This window comes from Mesoplodon mirus, assembly GCF_964341445.2.
Source record: "Mesoplodon mirus genome assembly, chromosome: 8".
Lineage (NCBI taxonomy): Eukaryota > Metazoa > Chordata > Mammalia > Artiodactyla > Ziphiidae > Mesoplodon > Mesoplodon mirus.
The window spans coordinates 11,953,268-11,977,158 of NC_138984.1; the positions used below are offsets into that span (position 1 = coordinate 11,953,268).

Here is a 23,891-nt window from a genome sequence, read left to right on the forward strand (position 1 = left end):
ATATCCTTACCTCCAGTAATATTTCATGTCTCACCTGGGAGTGATTAAGCAGCTGTGTGCACAGGACTAACCTTGAGAATTTGTCAAAATACAGCCTCTGGGGCCCTGCCCACAGAGGTTAGGATTCCAAGGCTAAGGCATGCTTTCAGTGATTGTGATACTGAATCTAGTGATTACAAGAATGGCCCCAGTTATCCACCTCTCCTTCTGTGCATCCCCTTTGCAGTGTGACTCTGCAGCTCCTCCCATGAAGAGATGGAGTCTATTTCCCTATCCCATGAATCTTGTCTGGTCTCATGACTTGCTTCAGTAACAAAATAAAGCGGAACTGACAATGCATCAGCATAAGTCTCACTTGTTTCCACACTCTCCCTTGGAACCCCCATGCTGAGGCCTTGTGAACGAGCCTGGGCTGGCCTGCTGGATGATAAGTCACGTACGGCCCAGTCTCCACCATCGCATCAGACCACAGTCAGTCAGGCATGTGAAGGAGGTCACGCTAGAGCAGCCAGCACCAGATGACCACTGCAGACACCTCAGCACACCGGCCGAGGTCATGGAAGCCTGGCCCAGTGGACCCGTACACACAGGAACAAGAAGAAATGTGTACTGTTTTAAGCCATGTGTGGCAGGGTGATTTTAACCAGTAATAGACAACTGATAGACCACAGTTCTGATACTCTTCACCTGAGAAGTACTAATGTATCTCTTCCCCCCCATTTCCTAGGTCACCCCCTCCACGCATACTGCTGCTGCTAAGACCATATTCCCTCAATTCAGAAACCAAGTAGTCACAATTTATGTATTCCCATCATCTGGTGTGATGCCTGGTACCCACCCCCAACACCGGAGGTGCTCAATCCTTGTTCGTGAAATGACTGCTGCCGGATTCACATACACAGGTCTGGTCGCATCGCTCCCCTGTGCAGAACTCTTACTGGCATTTACATCATATGCCAGATCCATTTTCCACGTGGCCTATTTAATTCTAGGACCCCTGTGATCAGGCCCCAGCCTAGCTGTCCACCCTTCTTCCCCTTTTCTTAATGCTCCATTCGAAAGTGAAGGTGGGATGACCACACCGCTTGCTTCTGTGTCTGAGCAGATACTGATTCCTGCCTGGAAGGACATTCCACATCTCTGCAAACCCTACACATTCTTGAAGGCCCAACTCGAATGCCGCCTATTCTGCGAAATTCTGATAGATCTAGTTAAGGAAAAGCTCACCCCTTCTCACTGCCTCTAGCAATTGGCCTAAGCCTCTCCTAGGTACCTGACATTATGGTTACTTATGGCATCTAGCATGCATTTCCCCTACCAGAGATTGTGAACTTTGGGTGGTGGGGGGAGATTCCATTTTTTAACCTTCCTGTATTCTTTATCACAGTACATGAAACACAGTAAGGCCTTAATAAATGTTTATTGAATGAATAGATGATTTTTGCTGCTTTTTAAAAATGGTAATACCCAAACTCATAAGCCAAACCCCGGAACAAAGATGGCAAAATAAATACAGCGGTTTTCATATAACAGTTTGTAAAAGAATCTTCTGGAAAGTTGGTTAAAAATACAAATTCCTAGGCTCTGCCCACAGGAAGACTGGTTCAGCAGGCCTGCAGTGGAACCCTGAGTTTGAATTCTTATCAAGCTATTCATGTGATTTTGAGGAAGGCTTGTGGCCAACACTTTGATACACAGCGATATATAGCCTACTTTACAGATACGAATTTCAAAGTAAACCCCTTCTTTCATGCACCTAAGAATTTTTTTTTAAGTTCCTTGACTTTAATGACAAAGCACTGAGTGCAGCAGACCTATAAAAAGAACCATTTTAACAATACATACATAGTCTGGCACCTTATTAGCTTAGGTTGCTAGGAATATGGCATCACACCCCATTCTTTGTAATCACAATCTGCACACATTTTTTCATCTACATATCCTTTTTATAAACTATTTAAAGTTTAATTTGCTACAAATAGTCCTTTTTCAAACATCTCACCACGTGAGGTATGTACTTTAAAATAAAGTGAAGGGTGCAAAACTCCTACCTTGGTCCCGGAGGCTGGCTCTTAATGCTCTCTCCAGCTGTTCCTCTTCACTCAGTCCCGCTGTATACGTGTCAAAGTTCCTGGGTACTTCTTCATAGTAACCTGGCCTGCCACGTGGGTAATAATCCTGATATCCAAAGTAGCCTACAGGCACAATGAAAAAGTTATGGAATGCTGCCATGGACTATTATTTTCATACTTCCTATTTTGTTAGCAAAGACAATAAAATAATTTATGTCATTCTTTTGATTACAATGATAATCCTCAAAATAAGAAAAGATGACCGATGGATGGAGAATGCCTCCACAAAGGTGGGCGATGACTGTCCTGTCACTGTTGTATCCACAAGGCCGAACATGGGACTGGATATGAATGAGTCCTTATGTGCTGAAGACGAAGAAGATGTTTATTTTTTTAAATCAATTTTTATTGGAGTCTAGTTGATTTACAACGTTGTGTTAGTTTCAGGTGCACAGTAAAGTGAATCAGTTATACATATATACATATCCACTCTTTTTTAGATTCTTTTTCCATTAGGTTATTACAGAGTATTGAGTAGAGTTCCCTGTGCTGTACAGTAGGTTCTTATTAGTTACCTATTTTATATAAGAAGATATTTTGAAGACATGAGCAGTACTGGAGAGGGGACTGGAATGGGCTATAGACATATGGAGTGGATTCTTTCAGTTTAGAGCTACTTAATACTTGGAGTATTTTCAGTGAAGTCCTGGCTGGAGTCAAGGGAATGGTTGAAATGATAGCTGATAAAGCCTTACTGTCTGGTGGCTCCAGACAATGAGAGGCAGACCAATATTTAACACACATTCTGCTGGGCTTCTGTGCTAGGGATGATACTTCAGATGCTGATAACTACATTGAGAAATACAAGCCAATGTCTCTCTAATTAGAATTCTATGTCAGAGATCATAGTTTCTATTACTAGCACTTCCGAGAAACTGGTTGCAAGATTAAATGAGAGAAGCGACAACCTGGTCATTAAATAATGCTTTAAGAATCAAACTTCGACATACCATTAATAAAGGGCAAAGTTGACTTTTGCAAGGTACTTCCATCAACCTTTTCAAGTCCGTTTGAGTTTATTCCTTACATTTTTCTTTAATCACCACTTTTATGGAATTTGTTTGGAAGATATTATTTTTCCCCACAGACGATTACCAATCTAATTCTGGTATAATGAGAGAGAAGTATGTTTGATTTTTTTCCCTTCTCTCCTTCCATTATCACACCCTTTGAAGATGATGTTTCAAATGTTTAATGTGCTTCTTATTGTTGATGAAAATTCCTACCCTTCATATGTCTTATGTCATATGTCTCCATATCACCCACCATAGCATGCCTGAGTTTAAGCTTCTTATTGCTTTAATAAGACTAAAGAAAAAAAAAATCAAGCCAACAAGGGGAACACTGTAGGGTAGAACCTGGTTAATTGAAATTTCATATTCAGAATTTTTGATAATTGGTCTTGAGCCTGTTTTAAAATTTACTTTGGTGTTGGTTATAAAAAATGCTTTCCTAATATATGAGATTAAAATGAAAAGTTAATTTCCCATAAAAAGCTTTCAGGCACTCTAAAAGTCTTTATTTTCAAATAAAAAGTGAAATGACAATAAAATACACTAGTTTCAGCTGATAATATAATTATATGTGTTTACATAAATATTTGTCATATAAAGTGTTTGTGTCTATTGGTATGTTTTTACAACTTTCATGAGATATAACTGACATACTATATAATTCATCAATTTAAAGCATATAACTCAACGGCTTTTAGTATATTCGTAAGAGTTGTGCCATCAATACCATAATCAATTTTAGAACATATCTATCGCCCCCAAAAGAAATCTGTACCCTTTTAGCTATCACCCTCTGACCTTCCTAGCCCTAAATAACCACTAATCTACTTTCTGTCTCCGTAGCTATGCCCATTCTGGACAATTTTATAAATGGAATCAGATAATATGTGGTGTTTTGTGTATGGCTTATTTCATTCAGCATAATGTTTTCATGGTTCATCTATGTTGTAGCACGAATCAGTATTTCATTCTTTTTCATGGCCAAGTAATATTCCATTGTAGAAATATATCACATTTTGTTTATTCACTCATCAACTGATGACATTTGGGTTATTTCTGCCTTTTGACTATTGTGAATAATGTTGCTATAAACATCTGCATACAAGTAGTTATTTGGATGTATGTTTTCATTTCTCTTGGGTACATACCTAAGAGTGGAATTGCTGGGTCATATGGTAATTCTATATTTAACCATTTGGAACCACCAGAATGTTTTCCAAAGTGGTTACACAATTTTTATTCACACAAGCAACATATATGGGTTCATATTTCTCCACATCTTCACCAACACTTGTTATTTTCTGTCTTTTTAATTATAGCCATCCTAATGGGTGTGAAGTGGTATCTCACTGTGGTTTTTGATGACTAATGATGTTGAGCATCTCTTCATGTGCTTATTAACCATTTGTATATCTGCTTTGGAGAACAGTCTATTCAGAGTCTTTGCTCACTCTTACTGATTATTACAATACTCTTCTATTTATCATCTATTACAAAATCTTCTATGTTGGTACTATTTTATTTAATGTCCTTGAAAGTCACAGACATGAATGATTTAAACAAACATTAAATAAAATTTTTCAGGATTTTGGGGACTAATCCTTTCTTCTAATGTAGTAAAAATTAGTAGGCATTTACTAAATACCTCCTATAATGCAACTTCCACATTCTCTCTCACGTCTCCCATGTCAGAATATAAACATTATGATATTTGAATCAGGATAAGGATATAAGTATATTGAATGATTTAGGACTGAAATGGGATCTGGACACAATTTTTAACAAGGACACTCTTCCTCAAATTGGTCTCTATGCAATAGAACAATCAGAAAAATTCAGCTCCCACTACTGTGCTGGGGAACACCCACCAGCAAGGTCCATATCCTGAGATAAAGCAGACTGTGGCACTGCTACAAATCTTGCTTTCTATGCTGCTTACCAAAAAAGCCAAAAAACAAATAAAAAATAACTCCCCCCAAAAAAACCTTTTCTATAAGGACAAATGGTCAAAACACAATAAATGTATCTACTTCACAAAGAATAAAAGAAAGGGGCAACCATTCCAAAACATAATAGAATATTTATGGATAAGTCGCTGAATACCACAGGATGCTTCAGCAATGCCTGAATAGAGAGACTGCCCAATTCCCTAAGAGTGCCAATTATTTTACTGCAACACAAAAAGCACATTGGGTACTTTCCCATATGGCTCATTACCACTTTCAAATCCCTGTGGAAAGTAATTTTGTTACAGAAGGTCTAAGCAGCATTTCTACCTTTCTACCCTCAAAAAAATTCAGCTCATTCAAAATCCAAAATAACCCCAAAGCTCTGAATAGCTATCTATGCAGATACCAGAAACACGACATACGTCTATAGAGTTTCAACTGGCAGGTAAATTTGCTACGATTTGAGGCAACATTTTCTTGATAGAGAAAAACATCTTTCTTCGTGTATTTCCTTTAAAATACAACCAAGCAGTGCCTTAACAAAATAAAGCCTACAACTCTAAACATCTGAATATTATAAAATCTAATTTGGTACTTGTCAGACAAAACATGGGGAGAGAGAAAGGGAAAGTTTTAATGCCTTAAGTCAAAAAGACTAGTGTGGTTAAAGGTTCTATATCATCAGTCATAAATCATCAACAGGACCGAAAATCCCATCAATATCTATTATAATGAGAACAGGTCTCCTAGGACCAAAAATTTTCTACAGCTGTTCCACTGGCCCAATCAGATATTTTTAAATCTTCATAATAAACATGGCTAGAAAAACCTAACAATCAAACACTTAAGATAAAAAAGTTTAAATTATATCCTGCAACGAATACTAGTTTAATACTTTTTTGTAGTTATATACTTTGGCTCCATAATAAAAGAAATTCTGGTTATCATTATTCTATAAACTACTCCATCTGTTCCTTATACACATACCAGAATTTCACAGCAAAAGAGATCAAGAAACACCACCGAGATTAGAAAAATTGGTAACAGCTTTTTAAACATTCATGAGGTTCTCTGACCTATAAAGACTTTTCCAGCTAAGGATGGCCATATTAAGAATAAATCATTACTTGTAAGAGATACATATGCTCTCATAAAAGTTCCCTAGATGACCATTAGCATGGCCACCGGGCCTTATGTAGCTCTGCCTTTGAAGAAATCCAATCACTTCAGCAGAAGAAATATAAATATGGTAATCTTACAGGGGATAAGAAAGAAAGGTGAAAGGGGCTTTTATTTTTGCCTTTAACTCTCTGGCCTGTGTGTCTGCTGTGCTTATGCCTCTTTCATATGAAGGAGGCTTTTTGCAGGTTTCCGGTTTTCCTTTTTTTTAATAATTTCAAAAAAGATGACAGAAAAGTCAATACGGGAAACTTCCCTAATTTGTAAGGTTAAATCAGTAGAATGTCCATCTCATATCCCTGTACAATAGAAAAAGCAGTGGCTAGGAATCAGTGACTTGCATTTTTAGTCCTAGTTCTATAACTAACTACCTGTATGCCTTTAGCCAAATTACTTAACATTTCTAAACCTCAATTCCCAGCTGTCACACAAGATATTAGGACTAGGTAATCTATGATAGTTCAAGTCATGTCTGTGCACAAGTATGTTATCATTATTCTTTTCATCCAGAGGAACATTCCTGTTTCTTTTGGAGATTTAAAAAATGAACCAGGAGACAAGCTCCTTTTCCTTTGGCAACTCTGAGGTATTAGGAGCCATGTCCTCTGCCTACTGGAGAGAATAAGGTCAACAGGAAGAGAGAAATCACGATGGGAGACAGAACCAAAATGGTCTTCCTGTACAATTCACCTCTTCCTAGTCACATAGGCCGAGAAACCTCTTCTTATACTTAAGTTAGTGTAAACTGGCCTCCATAACAAACAACCAAAAGAACCCAGCGCTCTTCCAAATGACTACATCAGCTTTGTTGACAGCTAATCATCACACCTCCTCTCCTCAGGTGAGTCCACAGATAGAAGTAGGTGAGCCTGCATTGTCCAGCAACCGTTCCTCTCCTACACCAAGTCCACGTTTCTAGGATTTTAAGCATCCAGATCATCAACAGTGAAAGCCTCAGAGTAAAGCCTCTTCTTTGGGCAGCAACAGTATTCATCTCGGTAGCCCCCAAGCCAATCACCTAAGCCTATGATTTTCATTCCTGAACCCATTAGAATCATCTGGGAAGCTTAAAAAAAAAAAAAGTCCGGGCTTTCCTGGTGGCACAGTGGTTGAGAGTCCGCCTGACGATGCAGGGGATACGGGTTCGTGCCCCGGTCCGGGAAGATCCCACATGCCAAGGCGTGGCTGGGCCCGTAAGCCATGACCGCCGAGCCTGCGCGTCCGGAGCCTGTGCTCCGCAACGGGAGAGGCCACAACAGTGAGAGGCCCGCGTACTGCAAAAAAAAAAAAAAAAAGTCCAAGTCCCTGTCTCTATCCCTATTCTAACTTAATTGGTGTGGGTTGAATTCAAGGCATGGACATGTTGTAAAAGCGCCTCAGGTGATTCATACAAAACAGCCAGATGGATAATCATGCTCTGAGCCTTTAGAACTACATCAAAAACATATCTTCACTATAACTCCCACAGGGTCACTCTACTGAATAAATTGTTCAGTGGCACTCCAGTACATTCTGGATAATCCTGGACAGGCTTTTTCATAAAGGAGTGCAGAGCCCTTTCCTTCCATGGCTTTCCTTAACTTGTACTTACGCATCAAGACACAGCGCCCCACTTCTTCTGGGTGAAACCTCCAGTGACTACAGCCGTGCTCCTTCCTTCCAGGCTGAACACCGACTGCACTGCCTTAATACCGCTGAGTTGAACTTCTACCTCTGCCAGGAAGGAGTAACTGGGACTGGACTAGCCCTTCTACTTAATCTTAAGTAGAGGACTGGAGAAAATATATGAAACCAATGTTTTTAGACGTTGTACAATTGGCAGTACAAGATTTTGAATCTTGAGAGAAAGGAAATAAAGGAAATGAGCCTGGAGGCACTTTCCAGACTGTGGTGCAGGGAGCGGGAACACAATCAGATGCAGCAGGCTCCCTGAGGTGAGCTGGAATTTGCAGGGCAGAGTACAGCAAAGGAGAAAACTACGTGTATAGCAAAACCTCCAGAAATCTTCATGGGGTCGCCTGGAGATGTTGTTGAATATTAAGCCATGGGTGTGTAGGTGAAATTCCATGAGACCAGGCAAAGGATGCCTGAGAGCTATAAACTGAACAATTCCCAGAGCTCAGGCAGGGCTGGGAGACCTTTGCATTCCAACCAGCCAGAGTAGAGTCCCTGCTGAACAAAGGGCATTCAGCAGAGATCCCACAAAAGTAACATCTCAGCCACAGCACAGAATTAACCCTAGAATAAAAGTTACTTTAGACCCACCCTCAAGAATTAAAAAATAAGACCCAGAAGGATCAAACTAATCATCAGGAAACTTAAGTGTGTGCCAGAACAAAGTCCAGATTTCTTTAAAAGACAAGAGACTCTAGCACTCAATACCACAAACACACAATGTCTAGCATCCAATCAAAACTCACAAGATAAAAAAAAAAACTGTGACCAGGAAAAAAATCAGTCTAATGAAGCAGATGCAAAAAATATATAGATAAGACAGAATTAGCAGTCAAGGACTTTAGGATAGCCATTATAACTATGCCCATGATCTAAATAAATAAAAACATGAATGGGAAGAGAAATGAATGAGAAGAGAAACATGAATGAGAAGATAAATGGAGGATATAAAAAGGAACTAAATGGAACTTCCAGAACTAAAAAAGAGAGTATCTGAGAGGAAAAATTCACTAGATGGGATTGACAGCAAATTCAACATTGTGGAAGAAAGATCATAGAGCTTGAACAGACAGGCACAGACACTATCCAAAGTGAAGCCCACACACACCAAACAACATAAACAGAGTCTCAGAGACTTGTGGGACAACATGAAGTAGTCTAACATTGGTGTAGGTGAAAATCAGATGGGAGCGGATATTCTTTAGTTCTTTAGTAAGACAAAAGCTAGAAGAATTGATTACCAGGAGACCTGCGCTAGAGGAAATGGTTAAGGTAGTTCTTGAGGCAGGAAAAAAATGATACTACCTGGAAATTTGGATCTGCACAGAAGAAACTTCTATTTCTGCAGATCAACTGACACAAGCCCTGGGCCCATCCCTGAGCTATGCATGCAGTGAACAGACCCAAGGGAATAAAAGAAGCAAAGACTTGGAAAACTGAACTACCACATAACTTAACTACACAAGTATCAGATCACCTCATGAGTGGTACATGAATGGGATAGGCCCAAATAGTACAGTAAAGGATTTGAAAACTGAACTGACATTGGAACCCACCACCCACAGAAAGAAAAACAGAATTTGTGCTCTAAACCTAACCAGGTTGACTGCTTGGTCAAACAAACAAAAATCAACATTCTGAAGAGGATTTTAACAGAATCTAAAATCTCACAATAAAGGTCAAAACGTTCAGATATAAGAGAAATTTACCAGGCATACAAAACCAAAACAAAACAGAAGAATGTGACCAATTCTCAGGAGAAAAAGACAATCAGCAGGTGCCAGCCACAAAACAGGACTCAGATGTTGGAATTATTAGACAGATTTTAAAGATATACAATAACTATGCTCTATGAGATAAAGGTGCACTCCTGAAATGGAGAGACAGAGTTTTCATCAGAGACACAGAAACTAAAAAAAGAACCAAATGGAAATTTTAGAACTAAAATTACATTATTAAAAAAAAAGTCACTGGATAGGTTCATTAGGTTCAATAGCAGAATGGAGATGACAGAGAAAGGAGGCAGTGAACTTGAAGATAAATCAATAAAAGCTATCCAATATGAAGAACATAGAGGGAAAAAGATCGAAAGAAATAAATAAGAGCCTGAGGAGCTTGAGGGACATTATTAAAATGTCTAAAATTCATGTCATTAAAGTCTTGAGAGGAGAAGCAGATTGGTGAAGAAAAAAATACTTACAGAAATTGTATCTGAAACCCTTCCAAATTTAGTGAAAGACAAAATACATGATAAAAAATTAGATACAAAACCCAGTAAAGACCCAGAAAATATAAACAAGACTGTAAACCACCTTAACTTAATTGATATGTGTAGAGTACTACTTTCAACAATGGCAGAACACACCTTCTTTTCAAGGGCACATGATACATTCACCGGGATAGACCATACACTGGGCCAAAAGAAAGTCTCATTAAAGTAAAAGGATTAAACTACACTGAGTGTGTTCCCTAACAACAAGAGAAATAAATTAGAAATTATTAACAAAATGGTATCCAGAAAATCTGTGGCATATTGAAACAATAAAATACCATTCAGCAGTAAAAAAGAATAACTACTGACACATACAACAACATATATGGATCATAAAAAATGAGGTTGAATAACAAAAGCCGGATACAAAAGAGTACTTAGTAAATGAGTAGATTTATATGAAGTTCAGGCTCAGGCAAACTAATCTATGGTGACAGAAATGAAACCAGAACAGTGAAGGGGGTAGTTACTGGAACGAGACATTTTCGTAAAAACTCAACAAATGTCATTATTAGCTATCATTGCCTTATTGTGTACCACCCCACTCCACAGTTCACCATTCTACTTTCTATACCCTAGTTAAGTCCTTTTCATTTCTACTGTTTCACCTTTTTAAATGTATGGCACCTACATTCTCACTCCTGGTTAAATACTGAGACAGGGACTATAGCTATTTCTTTCTCTCTCTCCCACAGTGGTTAGTCTGACACGTGCACAATGGACCACTTACAAAGTGCTACTGCGTAAACCAGGCTGAGGCTAAGAACCTGTACGGAAAAATAAAGCAAAAGCACTATATATATATATATATATATATATATATATAATTATATAATTCTTTGTACTTATATGATTTAAGCCAGGGGTCAAAAAGCTACAACTTGTAGTCCAAATACAACCCATTGCCTGTTTTTGTAAATAAGGTCTTATTGGAACACAAACATGCACATTTGCTTATGAATAGTCTATGGCTGCTTTCATGCTACGACACAGGTTGACTAGTTGAGACAGAGATCATATGGTCAACAACGCCTTTAGAATCTCAAACAGTAGCTATCTGGCCCTTTACAGGAAAGGCTGCTGACCCCAGATTTAAGCTGCAGCAATTCTCGATGGGCAGGACAATAAAGCCACCCACTGCTTCCAGAGCCTATGGCTTCTTTGACACCTATCTGCTGGTATTGATCCAGGATATTGCAGTGCAGCTTCCCCAGGCTGGAATGTAAGAACTTTAGCCTAAAACAGGTCATATGCTTCAACAGGAAGTCCTTTCTACCTATTTACAAAGATATCTAGAAAAAATACATTCTCCTCTTTAAGTCACATGGTATTAACTATTAGAGGAATGCCTATATTAGCCTCTTAGGGCAAGCATGATTCTTTCTGAATATGTAGGTGCCGTGGACCGTGGAGAACTGTATATCTGAAACTAACTTCTAACACTTAGCCAGCAGAATGGTCTCTTAGGCTGAGAATCAAGGGACCTGGATCTAGTATGACTCTAACCATGTCTGAGAGACCTCAAACCAATCATACAGTATTTTCACACCAGAGTTCCCTCCTTCCCTAGCCTTCCCTAACAACGTGCCCACATATGCTCCCCGGGTGACCCCTCCATCTAGCTTCCATGCATGTTAGAGGCACAAGTATATAATGTGTGAAGTACTCTCCAAAAGCATAAAGTATTATTTTAAAGTAGCTCTACAGTAGCAAACACTATCATTTTAAAATATAAGTTTAAATGTATTAAATGAAACAAAGTACGTACCTAAACTATTAAAGTCGTACTGCTGTCCTGGGTAATCAATATTGGAGGGAAAAATGCCTAAATATGAAGGAAACAAACATTTTAATTGCGGGGGTAGGCTTCCCCCACCACCCCTGCCAGCTTTACTGAGGTGTGACTGACAAATAAAAATTGTACATGTTTAAGTTGGGTAACGTGATTTTTTAAAAGGTGTACAATGTGATGATTTAATATACATATGTTATGAAATGATTTCCAGAATCAAGTTCATTAACACACCCATCACTTTATATACTTACCATTGTGTGGGTATATATGTGAGAACACGTAAGATATATTCTCTTAGTAAATTTCAAGTATGTAATACAGTATTATTAACAATAGTCACCATGCTGTATATTACATCCCCAGAACTTACTCATCTTACAACTTAAAGTTTGTACCCTTTAACCAACACCTCTGCATTTACCCCACCCGCCAACCCCTGGAAACCACTGTTCTACTCTCTGGTTCTATGAGTTAAACTTTTTTAGATTTCACAAATAAGTGAGATCATACAGTATTTATCTTTCTCTGGCTTATTTCACTTAGGTGAACATTCACTTAATGTCCTTCAGGTTCACCCGTTTTGTCAAAAATAACAGGATTTCTTTCTTTTTTATGGCTGATAATATTCCATTATATACATATAAATAACACATTTTCTTTTTTTTGAAGATGTTGGGGGTAGGAGTTTATTAATTAATAAATTTTTTTTGCTGTGTTGGGCCTTTGTTTCTGTGCGAGGGCTTTCTCTAGTTGTGGCAAGCGGGGGCCACTCTTCATCGCAGTGCACGAGCCTCTCACTTTCGCAGCCTCTCTTGTTGTGGAGCACAGGCTCCAGACGCACAGGCTCAGTAGTTGTGGTGCACGGGCCTAGTTGCTCTGTGGCATGTGGGATCCTCCCAGACCAGGGCTCGAACCCGTGTCCCCTGCATTAGCAAGCAGATTCTCAACCACTGTGCCACCAGGGAAGCCCAATACCACATTTTCTTCATCCATTAGGTTGTTTCCCTATCTTGGCTATTGTGAATAATGCTGTAATGAACATGGGGGTGCAGATATCTCTTCAAGATACTGATTTCATTTTCTTTGGATATACACACAGAAGTGGGATTGCTGGATCATATGGTAGTTCTTTTTATTTCTTGAGGAACTTCCATGCTGTTTTCCATAGTGGCTGCACCAATTTACATTCCCACCAACATCTTCATCAATACTTGTTATCTCTTGTCTTTTTGATAATCGCCATCTTAACATTTCCTGATTGCCATCTATATTATAAAGTTATAGTAAACAAAACAGTATGGTAGTAGCATAAAAACAGACACATCTGATAGAACACAACAGCCATAAGGCTGTAACTACTAACCTTTCCAACAATTAAGAGATTCTTTGTAACAAAGCTCAAAGCCATTATAAATGATTTCTAAACAATTGTTAAAATAAGCTCTATTTTGTTTGAGGTTAGCCCTACAGGGAACAGAATGTGGTGGGGACAATGAAACCCTAACTTATACTCTCTGAAGTTCCTTAAGGTTCCTAACAACCTAAGATGGTCTTTGCCTTCCAAGAGACCAAGCTTGGTCTTTGAGGCCTCTGACAAGTAGAGATGCTCTGGCTATTGAGAGAAGCTGCCCCACAACAAAGGTACTAGGTGAGCCACATTCTTACCCCTCCTAAGGGACTTTCCCATTTCTTATCCCTAAGAAAGCAGTAGGACAGACGACTCAGTACTGCTGAAGGAAAGGAGAGAGGGAGGAGTAACAGGGGACACCTTCAGTGTGATGCTCCTCTCCCAGGAGTTATCAGACAGCAGCTTTCACGTACTTGATTATTTTCCACAGGGTTCCCGTGTCACCTCAATTCTCAGATCACTCTAGATCTTTCTCTGGCTTCACCGGAAAAAATGGCAGAGAGATTGCAGGCCATTTGTAAATAGCACTGAATGTTTCAACTTTTAGCATTTAATTTTCTACTGTATTACACTGAAAATAGAATGATATAAAAGTAAGTCTCCTTAGAAAATAGACAAGGTTTTAAGAAGGAAACTAAGAGTTTAAATGTTATAATTGTGGGGGGAAATCCTCTTTAAAACCAAAATACTTGCCTAAATTTCATAATATGTCTGTAGAAAGCTTTACTAACCACTTAATCCTCAGACACACAAAGAAAAAGGAAACAAAACATTAGACGCCTGAGAATCATTTCTTTTCCTTTGTCAGCACTGAGAGCATTTGGGCAACAAAGCTCATTACTAGATTTCCATAATTAAGTTGTATCAAAAATACAATAAAACTGGACATTTTCAATAAAGGAAGCTCCTGCTGCCTCTTCCAAGCACACACACTAGAAACACAGTAATAGGCAAACATAGGAAAATAAAAATCTGCATAGATGCAACACAATCTGTAAAAATCACCAGAAAGTGAATATAACCAGCTAATAAAAGCAACAGCACAATGCTTGGAAAGCTTTCTAATATCATGAATATCATATGGTTCTCAAGAATACCAGTCACTGGCATAAACTGTGAAAATAAATTATTTATGGCTCAAGAAAAGGTAAAATAGTCTCAGGAGATTTCCCATGAATAAAAGATGAAATACTGGGGACTTCCCTGGTGGCACAGTGGTTAAGAATCTGCCTGCCAATGCAGGAGACACGGGTTCGAGCCCTGGTCCAGGAAGAACCCACATGTTGCGAAGCAACTAAGCCTGTTCACCACAACTACTGAGCCTGAGCTCTAGAGCCCGCGAGCCACAACTACTGAGACTCTGTGCCACAACTACTGAAGCCCACGTGCCACACCTACTGAGTCTGCACTCTAGAGCCCATGAGTCACAACTACTGAGCCTCCATGCCACAACTACTGAAGCCCACGTGCCACAACTACAGAGCCTTCACTCTAGAGTCCACGTGCCACAACTACTGAGCCTGCAAGCCACAACTACCGAGCCCGCACGCCTAGAGCCTGTGCTCCAAAACAAGAGAAGCCACCGCAATGAGAAGCCCACGCACCACAACGAAGAGTAGCCCCTGCTCTCTGCAACTAGAGTAAGACCGTGCGCAGCAACAAAGAGCCAACACAGCAAAAAATAAATAAATAAATAAATAAATTTATTTTTTTAAAAAGATGAAATATTGGAACTCATATGGTCTATAGAACAAGTGTTTGCAAAATATCAATAGTTTCCTTCTAAGTCAAGACCAGTATAGCATTTTCAATTAAGAGATCCAAAAAATTCATAGGTTTCTAAATAAAATAAAGTATTTTCATTGAGCATCAATTAGATGAAAAAAATATTTTTTAATTAAAAAGCAGAAGCCACGCTTCAAGCAATAACAGACTTGGTTTGGCCATGCATGAATATATGTCTCACCCGCCAAGGACCTAGTGGTCATTCTGAATTCTTTAAAATACTGGTCTTGCACTTCAGTACAGATTTGTCTTTCTTTTTTTAACTTTTCCTTGTACTTTGAATTCATGGAATATTACAGAAGAAAGCATATTTTAAACCCGCTTTAAGTCTCCAAATTTCAAGGAAATCATGGTTTTTGGTGAGTAGCAATAATGCTGTGGGTATAAGTGTGCAATGCTATTTGTCCCCTAAGAAAGCCTCAGGTTTAAATTTAGGGTTTGCAGCCTCTTCTTCAGAGCAGTGTGAGGACCAGCACCAGCTGGTTTACCTCTTGGTTTAAAAAGAGCCTATTAGGGAGTTCCTAAGTTGAACCACAGGGAACTGTTCCCGTTAAATGAAGATTCCCGTTAAAATGAAGATGCTTCTGTTCCCATTAAAATGAAGATGAACTTCCAACCTGTCACGCCAAAAGTGTTCTGTTCTGTACCTGAGCACGTTTCCATGATCTTCTTCAGAGGTCCACAGGTGTACATTAGTCCAACAAGGATCCCGGCCAGATGCCCGGCGAAGGAAGTCCTAGGGGAGAAGGAAAGCCTTCGTGAGTATTTGCTCTGCTGCAGACTAGCGACTGTCTTCTCATCAGCCCAGGGCGCGTCAATTAGTCACAGTCTGCAGGCTCTCTTCCACATCACGTGTTTCATGCTGAGCAGCATTTAACTTAGTCCCAAGAACAACATTTCCTATCTTACCAAAAATAAAAAGTACAATGAATAACAACCATGACATGTTTAAAAGGCAATATCCCTCCTTAACCAAGAAAAGTGGGCTGGCTCCTTCAGAGTAGCAGACGCATTTTGTTAAGACAACCCATTACACTTCTTCCAGTTTTTTCTCTGTAGCTCTTATCACAAAACATAAATGAAATGCATTTTCTCTGAATTAAATCTTGAATTAGCTAGCCACTGTGAGGGATGGGAGCTATCTGTGTTCACCACAGAGCAGACCACTACGTTTTTACCTACCCCTGACTAGTGAGGCGGAGAGCAAGAGAAACGGCAGAAGAGATGTCCACGCTGGGCCCCCCTAGCCCCGCTACAAATATGCATCTTTCAGTCGCTCAGCCAAGAAAACCCAAAAATGTAAACTTCAAGCTTGAAAGATGAGATAGAGCATTAAATTGGTTCCACTCTTCTTAAAATAGCATCTAAGATTGGCAATCACTTCTAAATATAAATACAAGGCAAGCCTCAGCTAAGTATATGCTGAATGAGTAAAAGAGTAAATGAAAGAAGATCATCCACCGGGGCTCTCTGCCGCCCCCCAGCTCTTCCTCTCAATGCAGCCCATACCCTGCCATCAGTGATTCTCCCGGAACAGAGGTGAGGTCATGTATGTCACTGCCATGCTGTGGGGATCGCCGTCTTCTCCGTTGACAGGACACTCTAGCCTGCAGTCAAGGCCTCCCAACACCTGGCCCTGCCCACCTCCTCCTTCCACCCTCACCTGCTAAACCCATCCCCACAGAACCCCCCCAAGGGCTCACTGTTGACCACAAGGCTAGGAGGAAGAGCACCCCTCTCGTAAAACATCACGTCCCAGTTGAAGAGTTGCTCTTTCCTTCTGCTGCCTGGCAACTGAAAGTTACCAAGGAGCCGGATGTGAACTCCAAGAGAACAGTGACTTCTGTGGTTTTCACATATGTATTTCATACACCTAGGACTGTGCCTGGCACAGGACAGACACTCAAATATGTGTTGAACGCGTGATTCCAGTGTCCCAGGATGGTTTCACCAAGAGCACCAGGAGGCAGGTTAAAACCACTGCATCTTCAACCTCAGAGTGCTGGCTGTGCCATGGCAGTGACCGAACCATGGCGCTGACGTTGTCACCCACGCAAAACCTAGAATCAAATCCAATACACCTTGTGACCACGGCCACAGAGGACAGGGGAAAGAGGCCCTAAATGCCACAAGCAAGGCAGCCACAAGTGACTGGCATTAGCTCAGAGCCAGGGAAAGACTTGCTGGTTCTCAGGAAAGGAACAGGCAAGGGAACACTTCAGAGAAAAAGACTAAAGGAAGCTTTCTGTAGACAGGACAGCACTGCCTCTTGTTCCCAACAGCCAAGTCGATCACACTATTGCCCAAACAAGGTCCTGCGTACATCTACACACACCGAAAGTCACACCATTTGTGCGTGCGTGCACATACACACACACACACACACAATTATCCCTTCAGGACAGCTATTATTTTCATCAAATATATCTACCTCACAGTATGTTTATCCTGATAATAAAAACATGGGATCAGATACTCAGTTTTCCCATTTTCAGGGAAGAATAATATCAACTGTGCTTTCCTTTAGCTTTTCCAAAAAAAACCAAAATTGTACTTATTTTATTCTATTTTTAGGCTAAATAAACTCTCCAACTAGTTCTAGGAATGGCAAAGAAAGTGGTAGTTTGAGGGAAACAAAGAAGAGGCCAGAATCAGTTTTTTAAAAACAGTAACCTCAATTTAACTGAAAAGAATAAAGTACATCAATATTTTTGAAACGTATTAAGCCAATCTTTATGGTGAATCATATAGATATAAAATGACAAGGAAGAAAATTTTCAATTTTAAATCCCAACCTATTAATCAACCTTGAATCTCATTTACAAGTTAGAGTCTAATAGAGTTAAATGAATTTTTTCGCTCTCTAAATGGGTTTGTAGAAGTCTGAGTTATAACCTAATTGCAAATAACTAGGAAAGGGAGGCTGGCAGACCAGAGACCACACAGCATTATCTGCCAACATGCAGCATTTTCCACAAAAGTTCCAACTCGACACTCTTGCTGTCCTTACCATTTTCTTCAAGCTCTATATTAGTGTGCTTCTTTTAAAATAAAAAACAGGAAGAGTTAATGATCTTATTCAGTCAAAACTGAGACCCTCTCAACATTACACACAAAAAGGGGAGGATACCGTCAATGAAAAAGGAATCATATGCTTGTTTCAAGACGTATGTTAACTTGCTCCATGCCGTAGGTAACCATGTGACCAACTACCTCTCTTGGCCCCCTAAGAGATACCCATGTCCTGAGAGAAGAAACAGACCTGCAGATAGGAAATGGAGCTGGGAGCCACCTTCTCCCTAGCAGGATGGGGCACCCCAGTCCTAGGATTAGGGTGCTTTATCCCCACCCCCGGGGGGTGCTGTGAAGCCACAAGGAGGCCCTGGGCTTCGGGGGATGAAGACACATCTGGGTGCTGATCAGTGGCTGGGAACTACCTTCAAATGTAACAGCTTTAGAAACAGACTGTGTTATTATGATCATAATTATACATGCTAAACATGTTTCAACATTTGTGGTGTCTGAGCATGCCCGTGGCTCCACAGAAGCCCTCCTGGAAGGCATACACTCTCCTCTGTTCTTAGTTATACCTTCAGGCTGACAGCCCAAGGGGCAGGCTGGGAAAACCCTGCTCTTAGGAACAGCTTATTCTTTTTTTTTTTTTTTTTTTTTTTGTGGTATGCGGGCCTCTCACTGTTGTAGCCTCTCCCGCTGCAGAGCACAGGCTCCAGACGCGCAGGCCCAGTGGCCATGGCTCACGGGCCCAGCCGCTCTGTGGCATGTGGGATCTTCCTGGACTGGGACACGAACCCGTGTCCCCTGCATCGCCAGGCAGACTCTCAACCACTGCGCCACCAGGGAAGCCCGGAACAGCTTATTCTTGACCTAAGCAGGTCTTAGGCTGGGAATGAAGATTTGGTGATGACCTGCCTCCTCACATCCTAATTTAAGGTAATGCCTCAGGAACAGAACCACCATATTCAATGCTACATCCATGATCACACCTGGTACAGTAAATGGCCTGACACTAACACTCAGTAAACAACTACTGAATGAGTGAAGTGGAATTAAAATAACACATAAAATGCACATATCTAACGTACATTACAACTGTATTCTAAAAACACAAGTCACACCAGTCACCAGTTAATAGCTGTTTTTGTACCAAATTTCACTGGGAGAGCTAATGATTGAACACAACACCTCCTCCCCTCCCTCCCCTGTGCACACTTGGACAAGGTATTACACAAAACATGTGCTCAATTAACAGAACAACAGCATGAAGCCTATTATTATAGCTTAAAATTGATCACTTAGAAGCTTCACTTCGTCTGATAGCTCAATAGTGGCTCCCTTTAGAAAATCATAACAGCTATAATCAAACACTGATTGTGATGGTGCGAAGAGGTCACAAGAGCCAGACACACTGCTGCTGTGTGTGGTTACACAGGTCGTACACTGTACACGCTACTGTGAGAAGGCAAATCATCTGTCCAGGGTCTCAACAGTTCCACAAAGTAACCGACAGATCCAGCATTCAAATTCATATCATTCTATCTCAACATCAGTGCAAGTTAAGTACTGATGTAATTTCATCTTAATAGGGGACAATACCATAATCCAGTAGTTCTTAAACTTGTCCAGGTTCTAAACCCCTTTAAATATCTGATAAAAGCTATGAATCCTGTCTGCAGAAAGACTACACATACACAAAATATGTCATTTATAATTTTAAGAAGTTCATAGATGGCTTGCATCCTATCCATGGACCTCTCACTAAAAATCCTTGCCTAAAAACAATTCATCACAAACAGAAGAATTTTGAACATCAGCACCAAGTCTAAGCAGTTATATACTCAATTGGAAAAACATTTTGTTTATATTCAAATTCTAACACAGAGGCAGCCATTTACTTAAATTACTTAAGTTTATGAACATGTCCAATTTTTTTATTGGCCCACGGCTCTCTAATCGTGGAATCTACAGCTGGGTTCAATTTATTTCTTTCTAAACTCCAAATTTCAGTAATTCTTTCCGTTAAAGTCTGAGACTCAAAAGTTCTGCTAGTCTTTGTATGTTCGAGAAGGTCTTTATTTCTGCCTCCTGTTTTGTTGACAGGTGTAGTGATCTACTACAGCTGCTATGAAATGCGCTGTCCATTGGACAGTCATTTTTCTGCAGGTAATGTCTTTTCTCTCAGCCTTTGAGATTTTTCCCTTTGTGTTGGATTTACTATCATTATAGAACAATCATTCCAGGTGTAGATTTGTTTAATTTACCCTCCTTGAGATTTGCTGTGTTTTTTCAATCTGAGGTCTCATGTCTTTCTGTAATTCTGAAAAATCTTCAGCCATCGTTTTTTGTCCTATGGACCTCTAGATATACAGCACTTGTGTATTTCCTGACTCAGAGTGGGAACTCAATACATGTTTATAGAAAAAACTATAAAAAAAAAAGAAAAAAGATGAAAAGCAAATATCAAATTAATGTTGCTACATATTACTTATAAGGGACAGTGACGGTGGAAAGATAATTTGGGAGCAAAAGTAAGATTAAGATACTCTAGTGGATTATATGTCAGTTATATCTCAATAAAGCTGAAAAAAAGGTATTATTGTGGATTTTAGTTACACAAACTATATGCGGATATTATTAACACCAGCACACAGTGTTCTTTCCTACTATGCCAGCATTGGCCGATCCTCACTCCTTAAACAGGCTATTTGTAAGGCTGAGCTACCTTACGTGCTTATGCAAATGTTCCTGCTGTCATGTGCGCTGCTGAAGACTCAAAAACTAAAGCTACGATTGAAATCTGGGATAAGCTATACAGGTCCTCTGTTAAATGGCAACTTCTTCCCACAGTTGAAGAGGCTGCCCTCTCAGGCACAGCTCAGAAAGCAGAAAATGAATTACTCTAAGACATAATCTCCCGTGTATGCAGAGCAAATGACCTCATTAAGGGCGTAACTTGATGGAGACAGAGGGTTGGACAAGGTAAGATAATAAGGCAAGGTAAAAGGCAGTCAGCTAGAAGTGGCCTCTTGTACTGTACGTTCCAGAATTTCCTCCTGTAAAAGCAGTTATTATTACCAGATAGGGACTGAGCTGATCAGAAGCTCTGGGGTTTGGGGATCTTAATAAAAGATCCCAGATTGGCATTAGAGCAACAAGATGTAGCAAGAATTTTTTCAGGTTTAATGAATGCCACTACAAAAAATCTTGATCGTATTGCTTCTTCCCAAGATAAACTATTCTTAAGCCATCTGTTTCTATCTGTGATGCTGTCTTCAACCACACCAGCCTGTGTCTTTGGCAACGGCAATCTGGGAGAGACGTGGTCTGTACGTCCTCTTTGTTTCTCTTACCATACCTCCCTCATTCTGCCCCCCTCCCGCCCCACCCAGCCACCTTTGGCTTCAGAAGTAAAAACTCGTCACCTTCCAATATTACATCCTCCCAAAGGCAATGCAACCTCTACTACTCTTGCTGGTTTAATAAACATGGCTCCAACCTCAGACATAGGGTTGGGAGCTAACTGCTGACATTTACTTCAGTCCCGGACAAACATGACCTGGACAAAAACAAGCATTACAAAGGTGGGAGAAGCCTCTTTTACAAAAGAGCTTCCAATATAATAGATGATGCCCGGCAATTCCTTGGCTCTCAAGCCCATGTCTCTCAGCCGGGCAGGAAGAGAATTCCATGAGCTGGTTCAAGGAAGTAGCATTCATTCAGTCATTCATTCATCCATCCATCAAATATTCATTGACTGACTACTACATAAATAAGACAAACACAGTCACTGCCTCACAGATCTTACGATTTGCGGGGGTAACAGACACAGACAGACACGATAACTGCAAATTGTGGGAAGAGTAGGAAAGTGAGTCTCCTTTCCCTAGAGTGGTCTGGGATGGCTCTGTAAGTGGCATTTAAAGTGACACCCACAGGATTTGGAGCTCGCAGGTCACAAGGTGAGGATGGCTGCTTCTGGCAGGGAAAAGCACATATGGAAGAGTTGTGAGGCAGGGAAGAACTTGGTGTTTTAAAAGCACTGAGTGGCTATCAGGCGGCTGAGCATAGTGAGGCAGTGTAAGGACATGGCGTACAGCATGCGGTGAATTTAGAAAAACAGGTAAAAGTCAGGTCCTATAGGCCTTATGTGCCATGCGGAGGAATTTGGGCTGTTTGATAAGCACACTGGGAGGCCACTGGAGAAGCTTAAACAGGAGAATTCTTAAGAGTGATCTATCCTGTCTGCTGAGAGAACAGACTCCAGAGAGGCAAGAATGGCCAGGGTAAGCAGATCAGGAAGGAGGCCGATGTAGCTCAGGTGAGAAACGGTGGCAGCTTGGGAGAGGGTAGCGGCAGTAAGAGTGGGCAGCAGTGAGTGGCTTGGGGTCTGTTTTGGTGGCGGAGAGAAGAGGACTTGACGGATTCAGTGTCGGGGGTGAGGGAAAGGGAGAAAGCTAGGCTTTTGGCTTGTGCAAGGAGATGCACGAGGGAACCACTTACTGAGATGGGGAAGATGGGAGAAAAGGGGGAGGGTGTGGGGAGAGCCCAAGTGCTCAGTTTTGTTGTGTTTACTCCGAGATGCCTGCAGGACAATCAAATGGCAATATCTAGGGCAGTGTTCAGTAGGTAGCTGGATACCAAGTTGGAAACTGAGAGGAAGAATGATACAAAATATTGCTCACATACTTCATTTTATTTGACTTCTAGACCATTTGTATACAATAGGACCATGATATTATATCTTTAAGTATATGACGTATAATGCATTATACACATGCAATTATATGTATAATATCTAAAAACAAGATTTAAAGGAAATACATAAAAACAGCAACAGATAATACGGGGAAAATACATCCCCCTTTCTTTGTTCCAAATTTCTTATAATAGTGTTTTAGTGATTTCATTATTTTTTTTGAAATATAAAGGGAACCGTAACTGAGCAAGGCTCCCATTTGAAAAACAGTATTTCTCTCATCGTTGTGGCAGATAAATCTAAACATTTTCGTTGCTGTTGGGGTAAATCATCAAGAAAGCTTTCCCCCATGGGGCACGTGCTAGTGCTTTTAAACCGAACTCCAGATGAAAATCATGATCACTAGCTTTGTGGTATTAATAAGTTTCTTTAGGAACTGTGTTGTTATTCCAATCTCCTTCAAAGTAAAATGAGAAGTTGTGCCCAATTAAATGAAAGAAACAAGTAAGTGAAATTACATGCAAAATCAAGGAATAACCCAGTACACTTAATTGGAGGACAGATGTTAAAGAGTCAGTGTAATTCCGTACGTGAGGCCGGTGTTCTTCTCCTCACCAAACTCTTCACATAACTAGACACCTCCTAGCGTCCCCTTTCCTGTATCTTCCATATCACTGCTGAGTAGATTCCAATTGCCCAGAATCTCTCCATCTGCTCTGCACCGCCCCCCCCCACCACCCCCAGTCCTGCCCCACCCCAAGCTTGAGCCATTTGCAAAAGCCATGCTTCCACTCTTCACAACTTTGTATGCACTCTTCCCTTTGCCTAGCTAAGCCCTAGCAAAACAGCCTTCCTGGTCTGCCTTCCCTCAGGACAAGAAAGGGGCTGCTTCTGGGCTCCTGCACTGTAGTCTGAGTTCCTCTAGCATTTAAGGACCTTCCCTGTTTGCTGACTTTTCTGCCATTGCCCT

At 40.4% G+C, this 23,891-nt stretch overlaps 1 protein-coding gene across 4 annotated transcripts in view; it reads right to left on the minus strand.

Annotated features, from left to right (window-relative positions):
- The window catches only part of RHBDD1 (rhomboid domain containing 1), a 118,273-nt gene that overhangs the window by 47,362 nt on the left and 47,020 nt on the right, over positions 1–23,891 (minus strand). For 2 of the 4 annotated variants that reach the window (XM_082630480.1, XM_082630479.1), the window contains exons 4-7: positions 15,855–15,943; positions 11,988–12,044; positions 7,102–7,188; positions 2,052–2,195 (exon numbers count right to left, since the gene is read on the minus strand). In XM_082630480.1, coding sequence (XP_082486606.1) covers positions 2,052–2,195; positions 7,102–7,188; positions 11,988–12,044; positions 15,855–15,943 — 377 coding nt within the window. The remainder of the gene's footprint in view (positions 1–2,051; positions 2,196–7,101; positions 7,189–11,987; positions 12,045–15,854; positions 15,944–23,891) is intronic. The other 2 variants (XM_082630481.1, XM_082630482.1) reach the window with 2 other exon arrangements.